This window comes from Barbus barbus, assembly GCF_936440315.1.
Source record: "Barbus barbus genome assembly, chromosome: 45".
Taxonomy (NCBI): Eukaryota; Metazoa; Chordata; class Actinopteri; order Cypriniformes; family Cyprinidae; genus Barbus; species Barbus barbus.
The window spans coordinates 6,347,879-6,373,020 of NC_136723.1; the positions used below are offsets into that span (position 1 = coordinate 6,347,879).

At 37.6% G+C, this 25,142-nt stretch overlaps 2 protein-coding genes across 5 annotated transcripts in view; both read left to right on the top strand.

The window, feature by feature from the left end:
- LOC306863966 (exonuclease mut-7 homolog) overlaps nucleotides 1-11,459 on the top strand; it is a 47,525-nt gene extending 36,066 nt beyond the window's left edge. For both annotated transcript variants that reach the window (XM_079407596.1, XM_079407597.1), the window contains exons 19-20: nucleotides 10,104-10,170; nucleotides 10,374-11,459. In XM_079407596.1, the coding sequence (XP_079263722.1) occupies nucleotides 10,104-10,170; nucleotides 10,374-10,711 (405 nt within the window). In that variant the 3' untranslated portion in view covers nucleotides 10,712-11,459. The remainder of the gene's footprint in view (nucleotides 1-10,103; nucleotides 10,171-10,373) is intronic.
- A 6,590-nt stretch (nucleotides 11,460-18,049) lies between these two features.
- On the top strand, nucleotides 18,050-21,576 carry LOC306864242 (notch-regulated ankyrin repeat-containing protein A). 3 transcript variants are annotated; one of them, XR_013783763.1, is made up of 5 exons: nucleotides 18,055-18,161; nucleotides 18,249-19,376; nucleotides 19,846-19,969; nucleotides 20,492-20,608; nucleotides 20,723-21,576. XR_013783763.1 is itself a non-coding variant. In XM_079408095.1 (2 exons), the coding sequence occupies exon 2, from the start codon at nucleotides 18,672-18,674 to the stop codon at nucleotides 19,008-19,010; it is 339 nt and encodes a 112-aa protein (XP_079264221.1). In that variant the 5' UTR covers nucleotides 18,050-18,161; nucleotides 18,249-18,671; the 3' UTR covers nucleotides 19,011-21,576. The 3 variants fall into 3 exon arrangements, 1 of the variants encoding a protein (XP_079264221.1); XR_013783762.1 differs by having other exon boundaries at nucleotides 18,050-18,161; nucleotides 19,846-21,576; XM_079408095.1 differs by having other exon boundaries at nucleotides 18,050-18,161; nucleotides 18,249-21,576.
- The last annotated feature ends 3,566 nt before the right edge of the window (nucleotides 21,577-25,142 follow it).

Consider the following 25,142-nt stretch of genomic DNA (forward strand, 5'->3'; position numbering starts at 1 on the left):
ATTCAGACAAGAAAAGATGCACGCTCTCGCCTTCTCCCTATCCCTCCCCATCCTCCAGCAACCAAAGAAAGTCAGTTTTCTCACAGGAACTGTGCTAGTGCATCCGTGATGCTTGCGCATGAGGAAAAGGAGGCACAGAGCTTAACCTTATCCACTTCACCTTTTAAAGGGATTCCCCAGTGATATCATCTGAACTTGCAATATTAGCCGGTTCTTGTCGAACCAAAGCATGCTGGGATATGTTCATTACCTCTTATCGGACTAGCCTGCAGTGTTTGATCTCTAGATTTCTGCTCTCTTTGAATATCTCCATTACAAAGAGAGGGGACACCGACGGCCCCAAAGCCACAGTGTAAAAGCAGTGGCCCGAAGTGCCCAAAATCAAAGCAACTGTTGGAGAACTTTCCCGCACCACCTACCCCCCATCTGCCAGATCCTGATTGGTTAGGTTGCGTACCTGTTTCTGTCTGTCTGTTTAAGCCCTCCCTCTGGGAGGTATTTCTCATTTTCTTTCTCACCGTTTTTTTTCTTCGCCATCTATTTTGGTGAGCCGGGCCGGTCCAGCCGGTTCCCACAGAACGGTTCCCATGGTTATCGGCGAGGCGATAGCGTCAGGGATGGAGGATGATTGGGACGGGGGGGTGGGGGTGTTTGACAGAGACCGGGACGGACAGCTCTGCACTGGGAGATAGCAGCTCTGTTACATGGAAGGAGGGGGTTACTGGGGTCCGGCTCTCAGAGATATCAGGGGGCGAGCGGAGCTGGAGTCGGTGGGGGTGATGGTGGACTGAGGTTGGGCGGAGCGACAGGCTCGGGGGGCACTGTGAGAGGGACAGATTCAGTTCCCACACTCATAATGACTGTGTCACAGGAGACTGCAAAGGGACTGCCTCTGGCCCTGGGGAATTTAGCGGGACCGAGCAGATCGCGAGGGAAGGAGGGGTGGCGATGGGGTCCGTGACACAGGAACTCTCTCAGGCCTTTTTAGGCTTCACCTCGACGCTTTCACACCCGAGGTGAACCCCAAACCCAACCCCCAGCCGTCCTCTACCTCTGCGTTTCCATCTCCCGGTGTCTTTCCCCCCCAGGCTTTTGTTCACCATCTTGTCCCATTTCCTGTCTACACCCTTGTTCTTGTTTCTCTCTCACACTTCTTTTTGTCCACCCCTGCTGCCATCTCAAAGCCCTTCGTTTTTGTCCTTCCCTTGTGGACACCGACACTCAGAGAAGGGGGTGCTTTGAAGTCGTCTTTCTTCTGAGGCTCTCGTGTCTTATCCAGCATCATTAGCACTTGACCTCTCTCCCCTCAGGCCCTTTCATTTCACTTTATCTCCCACATGCTGTGTGTGTGCATGCACGGTTATCTTTGTGAGAAAATCAAGATCATTGGTCCTCATTTGCACTCTTATTTCACTGCACAATGAGTCTTTCATGTTTGCTAAATTGTTTGATACTGTCGGTACCTTTGACAGAGCTACCTGGTATCCATGTTATGGGATCAATTATGACCCTGGAGCACAAAGCCAGTCTTAAGTCGCTGGGGTATATTTGTAGCAATAGCCAATTGTATGGGTCAAAATGATAAATTTTTCTTTTATACCAAAAATCATTAGGATATTAAGTAAAGATCATGTTCCATGAAGATATTTAGTAAATTTACTACTGTAAATATATCAAAACTTAATTTTTGATTAATAATATGCATTGCAAAGAACTTCATTTGGACCACTTTAAATGCTTTAACTTTAAATATTTCTCAATATTTAGATTTTTTTTTTTTTTGCACCCTCAGATTCCAGATTTTCAAATAGTTGTATCTCGGCCAAATATTGTCCTATTATAACAACCCATACATCATTTCATTTCTTTAATTAACCAGGTTAAAAACTCGTTGAGATTAAAATTTCTTTTGCAAGAGTGACCTGGCCCACGGAAAAAGCTTTGACCCTTTAAAAAAAAAATTGACCCTTATGACTGGTTTTGTGGTCCAGGGTCACAATTCAGACCTGTCTTGCACATGGCCGATGGTAGGTAAATCTATGCTAAATCAACAAAAGCAAATCTTCTAAAGTGCCGAGGGGTAATGGGAGAGATACTGGGAAACTGGAAACTGGGTTTTGACCCACCCTGTGATCTGCAAACTCTTTTTGTCAGCCTGCTGGGTCTGAAATCTGTGGTGCCCATTGGAGTAGGCTGGGCACCAATCAACCCACAGCTTTCTCAGGCTCGTCCCCCCCCTTAAGGGCTGCCGTAGTCAATATTTACAGTTGGGGATGAATCACGAAGACTTCACAATAGCATTCCGAACATGCTTAAGTGTGTCGGTTAAAGAGAGCAAGCAAGGGAAGAAAGAGAGGTGTGAAACCCAGCACGAGGTTTGCGCAACAGAATGTGGTGGCGCTCCCATGACAAGACACCGGGAAACAGGACGGGACAAATACCGCAGCGAGTTACTGTGGGTGTGGTGGGAAGACTACGCGACACGACAACCTTGCCCACAGTTTCTCTCTCACTTTCTTCTTCTTAAATTCTCTTCCTATATATGGAGAGACTATAGAGAGAGGTATCTTAACACGTATGTTATTAGAAAAAGGCATAACTATGTATGTATATTATATACATATATTCACACTCTACAATTCAACAGTTTGGGATCATTATTTCCTTTTTTTTTAAATAACTCTTATGCTTATCATGCATCCATTTAATCAAATATACAGAAAAAACTTTAATAATCTGAAATATTAGAATTCAAAATAAAGTTTTTCTATTTTAATATACTTTAAAATGTAATTTATTCCTGTGGTGGCAATGCTGAATTTTAGTGTCATTACTCCCGTCTTCTCACATGATCCTTCAGAAATCATTCTAATATGCTGATTTATTATGAGTGTAGAACAGCATTTATTCAAAATAGAAATCTTTTCTAATAATATACACTATCGTTCAAACGTTTGGGGTCAGTGCTTTTTTTTTTTTTTTCTTTGAAGGAAAATTTTACTATTATTCAACAAGGATATACGTTAAATTGATTTAACAAAAATGACAGAAAAGACTTCTAAAGATTCTAAAGAAAGAATCCTAAAAACATATTCCAAAATATTTTAACAACATTGTTAAATCCCAAATATAATATCTGCTTTTCATATGAAATAATACAATAATACATGCAATGCTTAAATTTGCTTTGATGCCACAATTCATACACAAAACGTTTTAATACTAGCTTCTTTTTCATTTATTTTGGCAAAATAGTGTGGAATTTTAGTATTGGCCAATTATTGGCCATAATATGAATGTTTTCATTGGCTAGAATTTTAATATTGGTTCACCCCTGATTATCAAAGCATGGAAAATACAGTGCAAGACTTTCATGAACATATTTTCTCATATTTTTTTCACAATGTAATCCGGATTTAAACCAATTCGCTAAAATGGATCCTTCAAAATAACTGATTCACATAAAATTATGCCTAGAAGTTATGACACATGGTGGCTTTTTATGAAACCCAATGGCCAAATAGAAATCTATTAAAATTAATCTAATATTTTCAACCTAAATGTATTGTATGTATACAATAACTCAGCCAGCCCTAGTTCCAAATCTCATTTATTTACATCTAGTTGTGGACAAAAAAAATTCCCCAGCGACATCCTCAAGGGTATTTACTGCTGGAAGTATGTAAGAGTCATTGATCTGACCGCCTGAGACGAAAGAATGAGGGGAGAGAAAAAGAAAGAGCTATGAACCATTCTTGGTTTCAGGGCTCGTAGTGAGGCTATTATCCCCCTATTTGGGCAGTGCTAAAGAGCTCAGCTCTGAGAGAGGGGCAAGTATCAATAGGTTGAGTGGTAAGGCTAGCTAGCACACAAAACCCCCAGTGCCCCCCTGAGCCCTGCAGCTAAAGCCCACACAAAGAGTTTCCTCACTGGCCATTATTACCCGACTCCCGTGGTTCTCTGCAGAGCTCCAGTCCCAAAGCAGCCCCCCTCGTCCAGAGCTGCCAAGAAACTTTGCTGGGTATGAGCTGTTCCAAGACCAACAGAGGAGAGTTTTCTGAACACATGTATGTTGTTAGAGAAAGAGAGAAGTGTCGACTGCATCCTGTCCAATCGTCTGGTCAGGTTCAGCTCTCTGGGCAGTGAACGGACCATTAGCACCGACAACAACACTAATCTAAAACACCTCCAGGCAGGGTCACGAGAGAAAGAGAGGTCAGGCCTGATGAGCTTTCTGCTAATGCCTCAAGTAAACGAGCAGTCTCGTGTCTTATTACCTCTGAGAACTGATATGTTGTTTTTCTTCTTTTCGAATTCCAGTGTATCACAAATACGTGTGACGTGTGAAGGAAGCTGCTTCCCAAACTTAAGTAGTTAAGATACAGTCAAGCTACCTTTCTGATGCTCTAATTAGATAAACAAGGTGGTTACAAACAGTAGCTAATTAAATTAAGCCTACTTAATTATTACTGTCATTTAACGTGATTGCATTTTGCCATTGAATGCTTGCATCGAACTCAATAATAGAGTCCAAAACTCAATAGAGCCCAATAATATAGTTATCTTTCCTAAAAAAGGAATTAAATGTGTTGTTGATTTGCTTTAAATACAAAACACCTTGATATTAAATATAGAGTTAAATATTTGAACAGACTGACCTAAACATTAATTTGTATGTTTTTGCAACAATTATTTAAACAAATGTATTTGTAAATAAAATATTAAAATGAATTTAATTGTAATTCTATAATATAATATTGATTTCATAGTAACACTTTGCAATGAGGTTCCATTTGTTAACTATATTTAATGCATATTAAATACAACGGTATTATATTAACTATATTAGATAAAAATGTTCATTGTTAATCCATGTTAATAGATATAACTTTTCATTTTAGTAATGTATTAGTAATTGTTGGAAGCAATGTTAACAGAGTAATAAATGCTTTAGAATTATTTCTAAGTGATTTTAACAAATGGAACCTTGTTGTAAAGTGTTACTTTACATTATATTATATTATAGTTCTTCCTTTGTGTCATTTATTATCATTATTTTGTTGCTTTTTTCAGTTTTGGTAGTATTTACTTCCTTTTTAAATATTATTGTATGGTTTTGAATCTGAGTTTTTTTATTTGGCATTGATAAATGCAATTTAAAAAAATATATATAATAAATATGAAAAAAAATTAACTAATATTGGTTCAGTTGAAGTGATTAAAAACACACACACACACACACACACACACACACACAAAAATTGCTAATACTTTACAATAAAGTTAGTTAACATTGGTTAATGGATTAAGTAACATTACCTAACAATGGGTAATATGTTTGTTACATTATTTAATCATTTTTATTTACGTCAGTTAATAAAAATACAGCTCATTGCTAGTTTATGTAAGCTCAAATCATATTAAATAATTAAATAATATTAACAGATAGAGCATTTGATTTAAATAATGTATTTAGTGAAATTTAGAGAGCAATAACTAAGATTAATAAATGCTTTTGAAGTATTTTTCATTGTTAGTTAATAACTAATTAATGTAGTTAATAACTAGTTAACTAATGTTAACAAATGAAATCTTGTTGTAAAATGTTTCCAAAAATTCTCCATTAGAAAGAAATTTCCCAATGCCAACCCCAATTAGTTTTCCCACAAAGCGCTATCAACGTTTCTCAAGAAGCTAGTGATCTTGTTATTGGCCGCCCATGCTTGCAACAAATGTGTCAAACGGTGAGGTTTGTGGCCGACAGGGCAGGAATCTGTTCCCACGCTTACCTGCCTCTGCTTCTGTTTGAATCATAGCAGCCTCCTCTCATTGGTCAGACTGGCGGTCACGTGACCCAGCCACAGCACAAGCCTGCCGTATGAATGCAGTGCAGGATTTTCCCATGGGAGCGGCAGTGAGAGAGGGAGGGGGAGGGGGGTGTATGCGAGTCCAAATTAATATTTCCCTCCGCTCCCCTCCCCCAGCTCTCGGTCTCTGACTTCTCTGGAGCTCGGCTCTCTAATTGGAAATGTTTGGCTCGTCTGAGGCTTCATGTCTGGAACATATACTCAACACTGCTCTGTGCATATCGTCACCGGTCAACTCTTGCACCGTCTTTACCTGAGGCACAACAACACAAGCTCAGTTACGAACCTGGTTACCACATTTTCTGAGGAAATGATGAAGGCCAGCTCCAGAACTTGGATGCTTGGATGTTATTTAGTTTCCAGGATTTTCTGTGCTAGTGTGTTCAGGGTGAATGCTAGAAGGTTTTAGGTGGTTGCTTTACTGGCCCAGATCAAAAGCAATACATATGACCCTAAATATGACTCGGGTCCCTTCTAAAATGTAGTTTTATGGGATATTTTCCCTGTTTAATCACTAAACAGCTAAAAAAAAGCTCCAGGTTTGTTGTGCGTGTGTTTGTGGAGCTGCAAAATCTGGCCCCCAAAAAAAATTATTATAAAAATATATTTTTTTGTGATTTTATATATTAGTATGACTATAATTATAACAGTTGTAAGTATTACTAAATAGAAGTATTAAATATGAAATAAAATGATGAAAGCAAATATTACTATACTAATATTTCACTGTAAAAAATATCTAACTTCTAATATCTTCATTTTCAAAAGTTAAACTATTGAGCTTTTTGATTATTATTTTTTGTGTGATTGTATATATCAGTATGACTATAATTTGACTAATTATTATTATTACTAAATATTACGAAACAAAATAAATATTATTATTGTAACTAGCTATTATTGTAATTATTGTACAATTTCACTTGTGTTTTTGTTTTGTAAGTACAACTGCAAAATTACATTAATATTAATGGCGCTCCTAAATTTTTCATTTTCAAAATTGAAACCAAGGAGCTTTTTGATTGTGAAAATATTTTGGTGATTTATATATCAATATGACTATGTTATTATAGTAATTATTATAAGTACTGAATACAAATATCAAATAAAACAAAATACAATTTGGAAACAAAATAAAAAATATTACTATTGTAGCACTGCAGTATAAAAGAAAAATATAAAATTACTAATTTACTCATATTTATGGCGGTCTTAATTTCTTTACTTTCAAAAATTAAACTCTTGAGCTTTTTGATTATAATTATTTTTTGTGATTTAATCAGTATGACTATATAATTATAGAAATTATATGTATTACTAAATAGAAGTATTAAATATGAAATATAAAATTATGAAACAAAAGAAATATTACTATTGTAATATTTCACTGTAAAAAAAATCACAATACAACTGTAGAATTGCAGTATTATTTATATCTTAATTTCATCATTTTCAGAAGTTAACCCTTTTTTATTATGAAAATCTTTTTTTATATCAGTATGACTAATACTTGTAGTAATTATTATTATTATCACTAAATAAACATATTAAATATGCTTATTTAAATTAGTAATTAAATCATGAAACAAAATAAGCAATATGCTATTGTAATATTTCATTGTAACATAAAAATATTTCAGTACAACTGTAAAATTACAATACTAATATTTATGGAGGTCATAATTAAAAAAGTTAAACCACTGCACTTTTATTTTGATGGAAAACTGCAGAAAGACCTTTAAAGCTTCTTAAAGCCAACAATTTAGGTAGAGGATTGGTGCATGTTTCAATCCCAGATGCACATTATAGCTTTAGATTCACTCGGAAACATGCGCTGCATATATTTATTTAATTAAATCGCAGCATTTGTGATTTGATAATCACACTAAGTCACACTGCAAGATTTATTAAGTATTTGTGTAGCCTTAATCTCTTTTCAAAAACGTGCAAGGTTTATTCATTTCCCTTTCCAGACCACATTGATTCATTTCCATACCACGAACGGAGCAGGACGAGTTAGGCCGTTAAATACTCCAGAGTTTTCAAAGCATGTCCTAACCAGCTGCGATTAAAATCTATCTCTTCATCAGTTGTTTTCTGAATCAGGGGCAAATGACGAGTTGGGAAGTTTTGTTACTGGCTTGCCCACTGGTGCAAAACCCCACTCAAAATCTGCATCGCACTAAACACTAGTGATGCCTACCCAATCACAGTGTGTTGAAAGAGCTGGAAAGCACTAGTGGCTGACGATCATAGCTGGACCCGCAACAGCAGCACATATGACATATTTGCCATAAGGTTTGGTCTGGTCACGCCTCGCAGGTTTAGAAGCAAAACTCGCACATGTGGTTTTGGAGACAAACACAGATGGAGAAAGAGCGCGGCGGCGGTGGCGCAGGCATGAGTGTGAAGAGTTGGCGGAGCAGGTTTTGACTTGCTTTTGCATGGGAAACTCAGGAGTTGGGTAAATAGTTGCCGGTGTGTTTTGCGCAGTGTGTGGGAAGAGATCGCTCAAGGTGGAATAGAGAGAGCGTGAGAGTGAGCAGACAGGGGTTGCAAAGGGCACCTGTGCTGGCCTCTCACACACACACACACACACAACATGCCTTTTCACAGCACCTTGTGTTTGTGTGTGCGTATGCAAAATCATATAGAGTTTAAAAAGAATTCTGAATGGATTCAGTATTAAATCTGAATGCTTATGAATAGATATCATTCACACTACCTCTTTTTTAAAAATTAGAAATCCTGCAAATATTGTGATGTGAAATATTATTACAATTTCAAATAACTTTTTTAGTTTAAAATGCAATTTATTCATGTGATGTTAAAGCATCATTACTCCAGTCTTCAGTGTCACGTGATCCTTAAGAAATCGTAATAATATGCTGATTTTATTGTGAATTATTATTGGTGATCAATATTTAATAATGATTCTTATTACTGAACATTTGCTTAATATTTTTGTGGAAACTGGTGCTTTCTGGTGCAGTTCAAAAGAACAGCATTTATTTGAAATAGAAATCTTTTGTAACATAATAAATTTATCATCACTTTATGATCAATTGAATTTTTTCTTGCCGAATATTTAGTTTTAAATCAGCATATTTGAATGATTTGCGATGGATCATTTGCACCTGAAGACTTGAGTAATGATGCTGAAAATTCAGCTTTGATCACTTTAATTAATTACATTTTACAATATATCCGAATAGAAAACAGTTATTTTAAATTGTAATAATATTTCACAATATTACTGTTTTTACTGTAATTGTGGCCAAATAAAGGCAGCCTTGGTGAGCAGAAGAGATTTCTTTCAAAAATATTGAGAAATTAAGTATTCCAAATATTTTGGTCATTAGTGTATATTTATTAACATTTGTTTATCTTCATGTTGTTCCAAACCCATATTCTATATTTAAAAGGAGAAATATTGTGTTCATGCTGCTCTGTATTTTTAAGGCATCTTCAGTCATATGTGACCCTGGACCACAAAACCAGTCATAAGGGTCAATTTTTGGAAATTGAGATGTATACATCATCTGAACGCTGAGTAAATAAGCTTTCCATTGATGTATGGTTTGTTAGCATGAGTGAGTAAATGTGACAATTTCAGTTTCAGTTTGTGTGAGAAGCATTCCAGTCTAATGAGTTGACTGACTGAATTGTCAGTGTCCTGTTAAGGTGCTGCGTTCAGCGTGAGACTCAGTCTGGGTGGTGTCGCTGAGTTCAGTGACGAGGCTTTTAGCGCCTGTGTGTTGTCTGAAAGGGTGGGAATTGGGTTCCTCGCTGAAGATGAGACAGAAGCCACACTGAGGTGTGAAATCAAGAGAGGCGACTCACACCTAGCGTGTGTGTGTATGTGTGTGTGTGTGTGTGTGTGTGTGTGTGTGTGTGTAAAAACAATATGAAGCAGCACAACAGTTTCAACACTCATAATAAATCAGCATATTAGAATGATTTCTGAAGGATCATGTAGCAATGATACTGAAAATTCAGGAAACCAATATTAGAAATTGCAATAAGATTTCACAATATTACTGTTTTTTCTGTATTTTTGAATGAATAAATACAGCCTTGATGAGCAGAAGAGACTCCCTTAAAAAAACATTAAAGCTATTTAGAAGTAATATGTATATAATGCCTGTATTATATATCAATATCTAACACTTGATTTACATGATCATGTCATGTTTTATTACATGCTAATGTGTTTTGTCTGTCACCTTCTTCTAGGCTTGCAACTGTAATGAGTACTTTAAGCTGTCCAGAGAGGAAATGACCCGCATGATGAAAGAGAGAGGTTGCCTTTTCTTTTCCATTTGTTTCCCATGTCGATACAGCACATATTTGAATGTATATTTTAAAATGCATTTACAGATTTTCCACCATTTTTGCATTTTAATTTTAATTAGCATTTACTTTTCACAGTATTTTGCCTGAATCCTTGATTTTTGTCAGCAGCATATTTTAACATAAAGCTTGGCCTTTTCTTGCTCTTAAAAGGTCTCCTTCAAGACATCGTATCTAAGCGGGATGACTGCGAGCCGCAGGATGAAACACAAGCTGAATACAATAGCTGGAGGCCCCCAGAGGGCCCCAAGTTCACCCCTCACTGCCGCTGGGCCCCACGTACCGCCCTGGACCCCCAGACCTTCAAATTCCCCAGCGGGGCCGAAGTTCAGCTGGAGACCGTGCCCCCAGGCCTCCTGCCCCGGATTCCAGTGTACTTCATCTGCACCGGCTGTGGAAAGGTGTTCTGGGAGGGGACGCACTTTGACCGGGTGCTGTCGCAGTTCCAAGAGGTCTTGCACGTCAGTGAAGACGCAGCAACAAAAGCTTGAGATCGACAGGGAAACTCCTGGTGTAACGAACTCTTGCTGTTGCCTTGCTTTCTTTTTTTTTCCCCATGCATCTGATTTTTTTAAATTCTTTTTTTTATGGAGGTACTTTTATTTGCTATACTGTGTCATAGTAACTGTGCAAAAACCTTTTGGAAGGTTTAACTGTGTTTTGCACTGTCTATTTCGACTATTAAATTGTCCTGTGTGCATTTGTTTTACACAATATAATTATATACTTGATGCTATAAAATGTTTACAAACCTCCTGAAATTAGAAAAAAAAACTTTCTAATAACACTTTATGAAATTAGTCATAAGTTGTTATTAAAAAGAGGATTTATATTGGACTAACACCACAAAATGACATAAGACTTTAATTTACATTTTTGCACAATATCTTTAGACATTTGTTAGTTTTGTTTTTGTTTTTAACTATGTACTTAATGCCATAAAATGTTTGTATTCCTCCTAAAATTGTTCGTAAATCATAAGTGTTAACTGTTTTAACAACACTTTATGAAGATTAGACACGATGTTATTAAAAATGGGATTTATATTGGTTTAATCTCGCAAGTTTTGCACAATATTTTTGCACAAAAACAAAAGGTCTTTTTAACTTTTTTTTTCTCAGATTTAAGTTTGTTTTACACAATAATATACTTAATTCCATAAAATGTTTACGTTAACCCCCCAAAATAAGGTATTCATTTTGCACATAATCTTGTTTAGCTATTTTTTACTGTATATTTAAAAAAAAAAAATTAAGATTTGAATTTGTTTTACAAATTATAAAAAAATATACTTAAAGGATATATACTCATTTGACAACTCCCCAAGAGTTAAACGGTTGAGTTTCACCGTTTTCGAATCCATTCAGCCGATCTCTGGGTCTGGCGGTAGCACTTTTAGCTTAGCTTAGCATAGATCATTGAATCGGATTAGACCATTAGCATTTGGTCATCAAAAATTTTCCTATTTAAAGCTTGACTCTTCTGTAGTTACATCGTGTACTAAGACTACCAGAAAATGAAACGTTGCGATTTTCTGGGCCGATATGGCTTGGAGCTATAGCTGGGGACTACTTTCAGGCGCTGCGTAATATCATTGCTCCTGCTGCACCCATGGTACGGCAGCAAAGTCCCTTGATTATTACGCCGGAATGAGAGTATAGTTCCTAGCCATATCGGCCTAGAAAATCGCAATTTTTAATTTTCCGTCAGTCTTAGTGCACGATGTAACTACAGAAGAGTCAAGTTTTAAATAGGAAAAATATCGAAACTCTTTGGTCATTTTTGAGCGAGATGCTAATGGTCTAATCCGATTCAATGATCTATGCTAAGCTAAGCTAAAAGTGCTACCGCCAGACCCGGAGATCGGCTGAATGGATTTGAAAACGGTAAAACTCAACCGTTTAACTCTTGGGGACTTGGAAAATTAGCCTATTTCCAAAAAAAGTGGAGTGTTCCTTTAATGTCATAAATTGTAGACAAATCTCCTAAAATAGTTCATAAATCATAAGTGTTTAACAACACTTTATGAAGATTAGTCTCAAATTTTTATTTAATTTTTGCTCAAGATTTATACACACTTACTTTTTTTTAAGACCTAAAATTAGTTTTACAAAATCTAAATCACATTAACCCCCAAAAATGACAAGATATTTCATTTTCAATTTTGCAGAAACTCTCTTTAGCCATTTTTTACTTTATTTAAAAAAACTTTTTAGCGTCTAAATTTGTTTCACACATAATAATATACTTAATGCCATAAATTGTTAAAACACTTTATGAACAGATTCCCACAATCCCACAATTTTTGTGCAACATTTAGCCATTTTTCTATTTGTTTTTCTAAAACAATCATAATATTTTGCATGTTATCTCTCTCGCAATTATCTCTAAAAACCAAAAAAAAGTTTTATTTTGTTGACTTTTCAGAACGAACGTTGTTTATGTTTAGTCTTGAAGTCATATCTCCATTTGTAAATCTGTCAAAACTACAAAAAAACATGCTTGGGTTCCCCAAAGATAGCGCTGCTGAATTCACGCCAGACACTATTTTCGTTCCAAGTTTTTGAGGACGGTTTGCAAGTTCATAACAGGATGGGCTGCATACAGTCAGTCCTCCGACCACGCTGCCCTTCCAAGCTCAATAAAGCAACACTCAAACAGAGCCGTGTCCTCTTTTAAATGTGTGCTCCCTGAATCTAAGTATCAAAGTGCTGACTGTAACCGTAGCTCTGCGTGTTTGCATTTGCCGGAGATAATCTTGTCTGCTTGCAGTAGGAGCTCTACCTAGCCCTGTTCTGCACTTCTGTTATTCGATACTAGCTCTTTCTTTGCTGGGAAGAAAAGCTTGCCTCTTTCCCACGCTCCTTGAACACGTGGTACTGGGGCTGAATTGGACTCTGAAGGCCCTCCCTCTATTCAGACGTCATGCTAGTCCCGCAGAATCCCCGGCCAGTGACTCAGGTGCTTCTGCTTGCTCTCTCCCCCCACCTCTGCGCTGTCTGGCTCAGGCGCCAAAAACCTCGCGCGGGGCAGGCTGGCTGATCTTTGAAGAGCTCCCCCTTCATGCCTCGCTTCAGGCAAAATGCCTCTGCGCGGCTACCAAACCCCAACTATTTTCACTGAGTGTGAAGGTTTGATCAGTCAGGTTTGAACTGAAAGCATTCGGAGGTTTAGATGCCACAGAGCTTTTATGACACGTATTAATCTTTAATGACGCCGGGAGGAGTTTTTAGCTCGCTCGCTTGCTCTCGCCGGCTTGGGTTTCTGATGAATGTGACCGGGGCCCAGGTGGAAAATGGGACAGTTCCTGTTAAGTACTGTACATCTGAAATGGCTCGCAGGATATTCTCAGCGTCGGCTCGATTTGCACCTCGCCGGCGTCTCATTATAGCTTGTTGCTTTGATGTTGACTGAACTGTGATACTTTAAATTACCATTCAGGCTTGGTTTATGTGTTGGGTATGTATTAAAAAAAAAAAAAAAGATGAAGGAATAAAACTTATAAAAAGTTTTTTAAATATTTATTGAAGCTCTGAAGCAGGATTTCTGCTGGTCTTGAAAAGATCTTTAAAAGTCTTAATTCACCCTAAAATAAGGCCAAAAAAGCTCTCTCTGTAGACATGCAACTACAGTGTTCCCAGGTCCAGAAACGTAGTAAATATCATCAGTAAAATAGTTCAACCGTAATTTTACGAAGCTATAGGAGAATACTTTTTGTGTGCAAAGAGAACAATAATAACATAATTTATTCAGCAGTTCTTCTCCCTGAGTTACCGTTTTCCGTTTTGGAGAGTACCCCAGAACGTAATCAGCGTTGTTTATGTTCAGCATGCGTGCGCTGATTACGCTATGTCCCAAAATGGCGGAAGACGGTAACTCGGGGAGAAGAATTAATGAATAAATTTTTTTCTTTGCGCACAAAAAGTATTCTCGTAGCTTTGTAAAATTATGGTTGAACCACTGTCACATGGACTATTTTACCGATGCCCTTGCTACGTTTCTGGATGTTGATCATGTAAATTACATTGCTGTCTATGGAGGGTCAGAAAGCTCTCGGATTTCATCAAAAATATCTTAATTTGTGTTCGGAAGATGAACGAAGGTCTTACGAGTTTGGAACGACATGAGGGTGAGTAATTAATGACAGAATTTTCATTTTTGGGTGAACTATCCCTTTAAATTCATAGTCATGGCATTAAATGATGCAAAAACTGAAAGTATTTTTTTCCAATAAAAATATCTAAACATCCTTAAATCAAGAAACATTTGCTTGAGATGCAAACTGAATGACGCGAGTTAATGCTTAAAACAAGAACAAACTATGTTATTGGGAAATGAAAACTTGTTTTTCCATTGAATTAAGTTGTTTTTTCTGAGCCTATTGGCAGATATTTATTCATGTTTTGATCATAAACTCTCTTCTTTTTGATACATTTCTCACCAACTTGTCATTTTGCTTCTCAAGTAAATGCATCTTGATTTAAGGATCTTTTGCATTTGAAACTTGAACACTTCTTTTGCAGTGTGACCAGAAGAGACAGTCAAAGTTATTTCCATATTCTAGTGGTTTTGAGTGGTGTTATTCAATCCATAAGCTGCTTCTTTTTGTAAAATGTATTAAAAAGTAATAGAGATCCGTTGGAAGTTGTATTTTCAAACTTCAAACTACATTTTCAAAAATGTAGAAAAAATAGACATATTGTGTTCCATTCACTTTATTACTTAATTTTTCTTTACTTGGTCTTAAAAAGGTCTGTAAAAGTGTTAAATTTACCTTCCAAAAAACCTGCAGAAACCCTGTGACCCCCCCCCCCCCCCCCACACACACACACACACACAAACACGCTTCATTTAAAAAATCTGAATTATCACATTAGATACAAAGTGTCATGTGTTCTCAAATACAGCTACAGCTTTTCTCAGAAACATTTCTCACTTTTCTGAGTCAGTTTTGCAGTGACGTTTATGAACTGGTTTTGTGGTGATTTTTCAGTCAGTTCTCAAGTTCACACAGGTGTCAAATCAGGCTAACCACAGCAGTAGTTCATCAAATTAATATGAACATGGTCCACTAATGTATGACAACCAAAAGTGCCAAAGGACTTTTTGTCTTTGTTTTGAACAGTATCTACTGATTTATCATCTAAAATAAAAAAAAGCAATAAAAATTTAACTTTTTAGGCTTTTAAAGATGGCACAAGCATTTTTTTTCCCTCCCTTAATAGACATTTAAAATGCCATTTTTCTGCGGTATGCAAACCATATTCTGAAGAATGTTAGTAACCAAACAGTTTCGGTTCCCTTTGACTTCCATTGTATTTTTTTTGTCCAGACAATGGAAGTCAATGGGAACCAAATGTAACATCTTTTGTGTTCAGCAGAAAAAAAGTCATACATGTTTGGAACAAAAAATGTTCATATTTGGGTGAACTATCCCTTGAAGTTTAAACTTTGTGGGGCCTTGCAGACAAATCTAAGTACCAGAAATGGTGCAATTTCCCGCATTCAGTGATAACCAGCCACAAGGAGAGGCCTTCCGTTCTCTCAACAAATATTTTCCAAAAGGCCAGCGCACGGACACATCTTTCTGATTAGCCAACAGATGTGCTGAGATATTTTAGCCCTACCCTGGCAGGTCTTAAAGAACACTTCTGTTTCACACATGGTCAAATACCTCACAAGTGCACGTCGCTTCATTCTTTCAAATGATGGCAATGTTTTGCACGGGGAAGAGAACAGCTTTATGCTTTAGCCAGTTGAAATATAATGCCTGAAATTCAGTATTCACACAGGCCCAGATATTAAAGAAGGATATTAGAGGAGAAAAGACATGTTAGGATAAGGTACTACAAATAATGAATAATGTGCATGAGTTATTATTTCCACGTTAACTCAGTGTTTATATGTGCGAAGTCTGGTTTCACATGGTTTATTTTTGAGTTTTAAGTTTCATGTACAAAGAATGTTAACATGAGAACTTGACAGCCGACACATAACCAAGGATTAGTGAGCTTCTCAAAAGCGGAGGTGAAATTTTACCCTCAGTTTTGAATTTTTGGAAAAAGACTGAGCAATATCCCATAAACCGAGCAGAGACCCTTTTTACATTTAGCCTATTGTATAAAACTGAGTGTTGCATTTAAAGCCAGAACATGCATATACCAAATAGATGCGTTTACCTGCATTATGATGCATACTTTGCACGTTTTAATTTTACATATATTTATTGAATGAAATATTTATGTGAACATCTTTGTTTGAAGTTAACTTATCATTGTAATTTTGTTTGATACACTTTTACATTTATAGCTCTTGCAGACCCTTGGGCTATATATATATACTGACACAATTTTATTTATTACATTTCATTTGACAGCAAGTGATTATCTGAGTACTTTTGCCAGAGGTTAAACAAACCAGTTATGCAGAGATGTGCAGATCGTATGTCTTTAATATGTATAATACAATAGCCTAATAGGCAGGTAGCCTAGTTGAGAATATAATTGCACTCAGAAACCTGTTTAGAATTGACTGTCTAAAATATGTATCTTAAAACTGCAGTATTTAGGAACTGTGGAAATAAAAATGACAATAATGTAACAAACGAAAACTTGGTTGCTGTTGTCGTTGAATGTGTTGAATAAATGAGGCGAGTGCGCTGCGCAGAAACTGCATTCGTCCGGTTCCCACGGTACAGCTGCTATGAGTGTCACTCCGCTTCCTGCCCCGCGCATGCGCAGATCCAGCTTTGACTTCAGAGCGCCTGCTTGACGCACAGCTCTGTTGACGCGCGCAGGAAGTCGCTCAGGCTTTGTTATTGCCTTAAAACAGCTGGAATGGCTGCTTCACAAGTCCTAAAGTCTATAATGGTTCAGAGAAAGGTGTTTCTTGTAGCTTTAAAGCAACGTCAATAAAGAAGTCATTGCCATTTGGTGTAAACAGGTAGGAAACTGAACTATAACATTCATTGGACAATCTACAAATAAATAAATAAAATGAATAATAATAATAATTTATTGTTTGTTTGTTAACAGATTAATATTTTCCTCTACAGTGGGAACTGGATCCCAAACTGCCCGCTGATTGCGTTTATGATGCAAAATAGCAAGTATATTAGTGGCCCTGGAGCACAAAATCAGGGTATATTTGTAGCATTGCATGGGTCAAAATTATTGATTTTTCTTTAGTGCCAAAAAATCATTAGGATATTAAGTAAAGATCATGTTCCATAAGATATTTTGTAAATTTCCTACTGTAAATATATCAAAACTGAATTTTTTATTAGTAATATGCATTGCTAAGGACTACATTTGGACAACTTTAAAGGCGATTTTCTCAATATTTGATTTTTTTGCATCCTCAGATTCCAGATTTTCAGCCAAATAGTGTCCGACTCGTATCCTAACAAACCATACACCAATGTAAAACTTATTTATTCTTATTTAAATCTCAGTTTCAAAGAATTGACCCTTATGACTGGTTTCGTGATCCAGGGTCACATTTTTGTGTAACGTAATTTTGATCAGGTTCTGAATAAAAACCCAACCTAAGCCTTTCTGTTATTTTATGTCCATCTTTCATGTGTTATTTTATAACATATTTTTCCCTCGAATCTGTACCATTTGGTTCGCCGAAGAGCATATTAACACATAATAGCGCAGTCGTTTTATTACTGTGGGATGTTTGGGCACTGGGCCACGCCCATTTCTTCGGTCCCCCCCCCCCCCCCCCCGCTTGGTCACGCCCCCAAGCCGTCTCCGCAGCCAATCAGCGTCGCCCATCCTCCCATTCCACAATACTTGATTCTATAGAGACGTTTTATGCAAACTAGTTCATCTAAAATATCTCCCTGGCAACGCAGCTCTGGGCAGAGAATCACCGGGACCGCGCGGCGGACAAGCGTCAGTGTTTGAGTCAGTTCTTCCCGTCCAAACGTCAAGAGTAAGTACATCTTTACTCGTTCACGTTCAGAAGCCGCTACTCGACAGCGTGAAACAGTGCTTTTAACAGTTTCTTTGTTTATTTCAGTCGCCCTTGCCAAATAAACCACCGCGGGACGCGAGAGACGCATTGCTGAGGTAAATTAACGTTACCTCAGACGTCTCTAAAAGCTAACGACCCTCGATGCGCTTAACCGGAGAGACCGCCGTTCACACGCCTCCTTTCCCACACTAAATATCTCCATATTCTGCCATAACCCGGTGCTGCTACTGAGAGACACTTACACATACGGAGACTTAACGTACGCTTTTGTGGATGATTGAACTTTCTCGCTAGGGCTTTGGATATATAGCCACCGACTGCATTTGCACACCAAGTGTGTCGTTTACTTGTCCTTTTTGGGATATACGCTCGTCTTATTTCTAGTCTCACTCGCCTAAGCTGGTTTTAGTCCAGTCAAGCCGCGAATAAATCCCAGTACTAGAGACTGTAAAGGCGGCGGAGAGCATCATGAGCCAGGCGGATATATCGACGTGCTCGGCGCCGCAGAGAGTCTTCCAGGAGGCGGTGAAGAAAGGCAACACCAAGGAGCTCCATTCACTTCTGCAGAACATGACCAACTGCGAGTTTAACGTTAATTCGTTTGGCCCCGAGGGACAGACGGCGCTGCATCAGTCGGTCATCGACGGGAATCTGGAGCTCGTTAAACTGCTGGTGAAGTTCGGAGCCGATATACGGCTGGCGAACCGGGAGGGATGGAGCGCGTTGCACATCGCCGCTTTCGGAGGACACCAAGACATCGTGTTATACCTCATCACCAAGGCCAAGTACTCCTCCGGCGCGCGGTGATCCGGTAGAAGCACGCGGAAAGACCGGGCTCGTTTCATTCTAGCGTTGTGATCTGCCAAGCTCGAGTTCCCTTGTACCTTAAAACCAAATGAGGGCTGTAGCCTTTTTCTTTCCCGTGTCAGATCTGGCGATGAGAGAACCTGAAACGCATGCTGTTTGGGATGTGCGTTGGTACTATAGCTTTTTATTGAATGTTTAAGTCATCAGATCTGGACTGTGTGGCTTCACCAGGGCTTGACCTGTTGACCTGGAGAAATCGAGATGGCACTTGATGCTGCGGCTGAATGCTGGAATAGTTGCAAGAGGAGAACTCCAGAATGAAAGCCATCCTCTGTTTTGGCTAAACACTGTCTTTTAATACGAACCGTAAGTCGTTTCATCAATCAAATCTTGTGGCATTGGTGACCAGTGCTGACATATGTCCTCGAAATAACAAGTGACTTATTCCTAAGTACTGTACACATAGCTTTACTGTGTTGTTTCTCTGTACAAGTAGTCTATTGCGCTCAGCCTTCACCTAGCAGACTGCTTCAACAGCTTTCAGGCCAGTGCGACCCATGTCTATGCTTAACGTGTTACTAAAAACCGCTGCTTTCGCTTTTTTTTTTGTATCAAAACGTCAGGAAAGTCGCCTTTGGGACACACTTTATAATCTTCTTTCAGTATTTTGAATTAACACCCTGGTCATCACTGTGAATACAGGCTGGGTTTGTCTTTTTATTTATGAAGGTACATTGAGATGATGCATTTAAATTATGTTGTGGTTATTTTTAAGACTATAGCCTAAGTGTAAAAGTATGTAGGGTGACCTAAAGCTGCTTTGGACTCATTACAGGCTAAACTGTCCCGTGTGGAGATTCCGCGCCACGGCCCCCCACGTGTACACCTTTTTTCCCGGGAAAAATGCATCCCCTTCTACTTTTATCCTGGTTCTCTGCATCAGCTACCTCGACTTGAAAGTATTCGAATATCATATACTCTCTTTCTCAAGCCTTCTCCTTAACTGTGCTCAGTTACCCACTAGTGCTCGTTTTTTGGTCAACAGAATCAGTAGGCCCTGTCCGGGTCATTTTACTTGATGTGTTTTCTTAATGTCATCCTCGTTTTTTTGTTTCACAATCTTCACTCGGGACAATTTATCTCCTTGAACCAAAATTAAGATCCATTGGTTATTCAAAACATTTTTTTTTTCTTTCGCCAAGCGTGGTTGAGAAGATTATATATATATATATATATGTAGGTTTTATTTCAGCCGATTGCTTCTATTTTTGCATTATCATTTTTGGTTTCTTTTGTAGTTACAAAAAGTGAAATGCATTGCATGACTATTAAATGCAGGGAGTTTTGTTGCACATAAATGTGGAGCCTTTTATGCCCCCTAGTGCCTGGTCGGGTAACTGCAGGAGCTGAGGCTTACCAATAGTTACTACTGAGCAGGACTATATGAACATTGAGAAAAAGACTATGACTTCTGTTTGCAGGAAACATCGACAGATTCGTTCAAAAAAAGACTGCCTGCCGCCTTTAAGAGTCATGGCACCTGATGTTTGTTTCAATGCTGCTTTTATATAATTTTTTTCTTGATACAATGGCCAACGGTGAGTGAATGAGGACAAGTATCAGTTAGATATATCATTTTTTTGTCATTGTTTTTGCGAGAAGCCCCATGCAGTTGTGTGAGCGTGTGTGATTGTACTCATGTCTTGCCACAGTTCAGTGGTGTTGCTGTTGTTTCCTGCCCCCGTCGCTCAACCTGGTTAACCAACCGGGAACTCCTCATACCTGGAGATGCAACCGATGTGATTCTCACGATCATCTATTCGATTGGTATAGGCAGAACAAATATGCATCGCTTGTCTTAAACTTGATATTTTTACTCTTGTTGAAAATATTGCACTGATGACTGTTGTTAATTCGTTGACTTCAGGTCAACATTTAATTTTTTCTAAATAGAAAAAAGGAACACAACAAAAATACTATTGTATAAAAAAAAAAGCTCCAGGTTATATTGTCTCTGTTTGTGCGTTACATTGTATAACATTACGTTTGCAAAGATATTGTATCTCTGTGATCGGGTGTATGTGTATACATATATAGTATATATATGGATATATAGACTCTGATATCTCAGAGCACTTTCTTATTTGAAGTGCTCTCCTCCTGATGTTAATAAAGGGGAATAATACTTGTGATGGTAAGATCATTGTAACAAAAATAAATTGCACGATGTATAGTTGTTTTACCCCACCATTTGTCATAACATTTATGACATGGGGGTTAAATGACTGGATAGGTGTATATGAATGAGTAAAATTGCTGTTGTATTTTTTTCTTTTTGTTGTTTTTGTGGACCAAGTTATTTTTCATCTTGTGTCTCCAGCGAGTGATGCGAATGTTCTTTTGTGTTGACTTCAGCTTTTCTTTTTTTTCTGTTTGTGTGTCTGTTTTGTTTGTAATTTTTTGAACATTTGTAACACTGTGATTCATGTGTGGTGAGAATATGAGTGCTGTAATATTTTTATGTATGTGTGTGTGTTCAAGCCAGTAAAGAAATAATTAAACCTTCCTCAATGTGTGGCTGTGAACGTTTCTTTCTAACTCAGAGGAAGAATTTGGGCCTCCTCTCTGGGCCAACCTGACCCCAGTTTCCATTCTCTCCTTTTTGTCATTCATTTGGCCTAGTCCTTTCATATGCTGGATAAAGGAGTGCAGGGGGTTGTGGGTAATTTTGTTTTAAAGACAGATCCCCTCCCTGTGTGTTTGTGTGGGTTTTATGTTACAACTCTGTGCATGGAGCAGCTCTCTGCCCTTCTGTTCTGTGGGAGACTCGAAGCGTTTCTTCATACATAAAAAAAAAACACATCCATAATTCTTCATCTTCTGATTCCATTCCACCTCAGTTTCTATTGGACCCCAACTCTGAAACATTGGCAGATACATGAGAAATCGAGTCATGTTTGCTGCATTTCATGCTTTCATGAAACAAGAGTTGTACCTAATTTCGGCTCCTGCTCTGATTTATTGGTGGAATGTCCAGAGTCATGTGCGTTTTTGAAATTCACAAATGAACCAAAAACTTTATCCGACATTGTCCGGAGGCCACGTTTATTGCAACCGTAATACGAACCAAGCAAGTGCTTGCTCTTTGCTGCAGGTAGACAAGAGTTTACTGCATGCTTTTGAAGACAACCCTCGCTAGAAGACTGTGACCTCAATGGCATCCTTCTCTGTTTCCACCCCCCTCTATGCCCCCCTCCATCCCCCGGGCAGGATGTTATTGTTGAGCTGGATTTCCATTGTCCGGCGGCTGAGTTGGCCACCTTCCCAGAGTGCAATAGAGAGGCCCCCTAATAGATTCTTCATGTGCCTCAGTCCCGACACACATCATTGCAGGAATTTGGAAATGATTTTAACAGAGTCCTGTCGTTCTGCGCGCTGGCCTTCCCCCAGCGCCTGCTAGAGAGGGAGGGACGTGTAAACCCAACAATGTGAAAAAGAATTTTGTGAATGTACTTGAGAGCGAGAAGGAAACACGCTCCTCTTCTATCTCTGAGAATGTGAAGTGGAGGCTCGGAGGTTTGTCCTCTTTTGTTTGTACTTCGGTGCGCAGGAATGTTTCGTTTTCCCATACCTTCAGTGTTCCAGAGATCAAAAACGACCTCTTTGCACGGACAGATTCTTGTCAGCAGTTATGCATACTTGCGCATGTAGTTCCAAAAAGGCCCCACAGCATTGCTCGCCCTGGTGCAAGTACACACACGCAGAGAAAAACGTGTTTGCCACCATGAAAATTGTTGCAGATTCTCAGAAGGAGAGGAACATTATAGCCAGAAGGGAATGAAGATGAATTATTGTTGCAATGGCTTAGTCATGACCAGAACATTTACCAGGAAAAGTTCCTTTCAAACACAGTATAATCCAATTAATGCACTCATCTGCTGCTGGCAAATGAGCTGTAGTGTTAAACATGTGATGAGTTTAGTGTTTATTTTTGTTGAGCATTGTAATATGTCAGTTTGACATAAAATTTGCAATATAATAATGAATAATTATGACAAAATAATTCAAATTAATTTACATGAAACATAGAATAAAATATATATTTTTTAATAATGAACACTTGATTTATAGCTATTAATCAATGTTATATACATTTAAATATATTACAATTAATATATTAGTTCTAAATAATATATATTAATTATATTAATGAATAATTATTGCATAAAAATTTATTAAAATAAATTTAAATGACAATGAGATAAACTAACTTTAAACAAATAATAAACACTTGATTAATAGCTATTAATATTATATACATTTAAATATTACAATTAATATATTAATTGTAAATTATATATAAACAATATATTAATTATAATATAATAAAGAAAAAATATTACATTAAAAAATAAAATTAACCTACATGAAACTGAACTTTTTTAATCATTCAATCAATCGATATTATATATATATATTATATAAAACATAAGTGATCTCGAACACTGTCAACGCAAACGCAGACTGCTCACTTTTGTTCAATATGAGAAACCCACATTATAATGCATGTTGTTAAACATGTAAAACAGAGTTCTCTCATAGTGAATAGCGAGAGGATAGATATAGAGAGAATGAGACAGGTGGCTAGGCCTGTCCTTCCTTACCCTCCTTTCCTGTTTGAACTCTTTCATTCTTTCGCTCCGCTCTGTGCTTTTTCAAGCACACAGTCACAAGCACATTCATTCTCTCACTCTATTCTACGTTCTCCTCTTTTTTTTTTTGTCCAGCCTGCTGGATTCTGCTTCATCGCTATTCAGCTCCCAGACGGACCACCATTGATTAGAGCCCCCCTACACTCACCCCCTCCAAAACATACTCACACACACACACCAGCCGTCTCCACCTCACACACCCTGCTCTCAGCAGCTGCTATGCTAATGAACCTCAGGAATAGAGAGATGGGGAAATGACAGGGAATCATCAGGATGACTCTGTGTCTTCATAACAAACTGAGGTGGAAGAGCTGAGAAATATTACTAAACCATATAAAAATGTAAAGAATGAGAAAAATATTCCTGTCCTTCTTCAGGCAAAGGTTAACTTAACACGTGTTGGCCTTCAGCGTCTCTCCTTTTACTGTAACTACTAAAACTGGATTTCCCAATCCAAGGCCTAAATATCATCCAAGCCACATATTGATTCTGGCTAAAAACGGCAGTTAATTATCCACTACTGTTCCTTAACTATAACTGTGCAGGGCTCTGAAGTGCATAAAAATGAGCGTATGCCCAATTAAACTTTTAAAGTCCTACAAACTGCAGAATGTTGCAGACAGACTAAAATCTGCATAAAAAGTGCATCTTTATCAGTGACAGCAGATCTTCCTATAACGAAGTGGCCAAACATTATGATGTACCAGCAAGAACAAATTTGTGACTGTATTCTGTAAATAATTCCAAAAAACCTACAGTTGTCTATATTTATAAGTGACTTTATGGAGAGAAAAAAAACAAGCCATAAACTACTTTTGGTTTCAAACCTTGATAGTGTTGCTTTCAGGTCAAAATGAAACAGAATAAAAATTCATATTCATCTATTTACAATGTGTTCGTTTAATGTTTTTATTGTTTATAGTGATTTGTTTGTGTCTGTATAATTTGCAAAGCAGCTCTGGTCAAATAACATTTCACTTTATACACTCTTAAAAATCAATTTGGCGCTGTAGTTACATCTACAGCATCTACGTTTCCATGAAGAACCTTTAACATCCATGGAGTCTTTCCATTGATCAAAAGGTTCTTTATAGTGGGAAAAAAAGTTCTTTCGATTATTAAATGTTCTTCACACTAAGAAAAATATGTTTCTTCTAAGAACTGTTCACTGAAAGTTTCTTTGGGGAACCGAAAATTGTTCTTCTATGGCATTGCTGCAAAACCCCCCTTTTGGAAATTTTATTTTTAAGAGTAAACAGCATTTTGCTGTTTTACTGTACTTTTATGTCACTGGAATGACAATAAACAATTTCAACTACCACAAAATTCAAATCATCTGCACAAAAATGTTGTGTGATGTCCATACCATGCATGAAAAAGATAGAAGTGTGTGCATAATAAGCAGAAATCAGTGTGGAGA

Bases quoted from the DNA above. Each gene is read 5' to 3' on its own strand.
- LOC306864242 (XM_079408095.1), top strand. From the start codon at position 18,672: ATGAGCCAGGCGGATATATCGACGTGCTCGGCGCCGCAGAGAGTCTTC.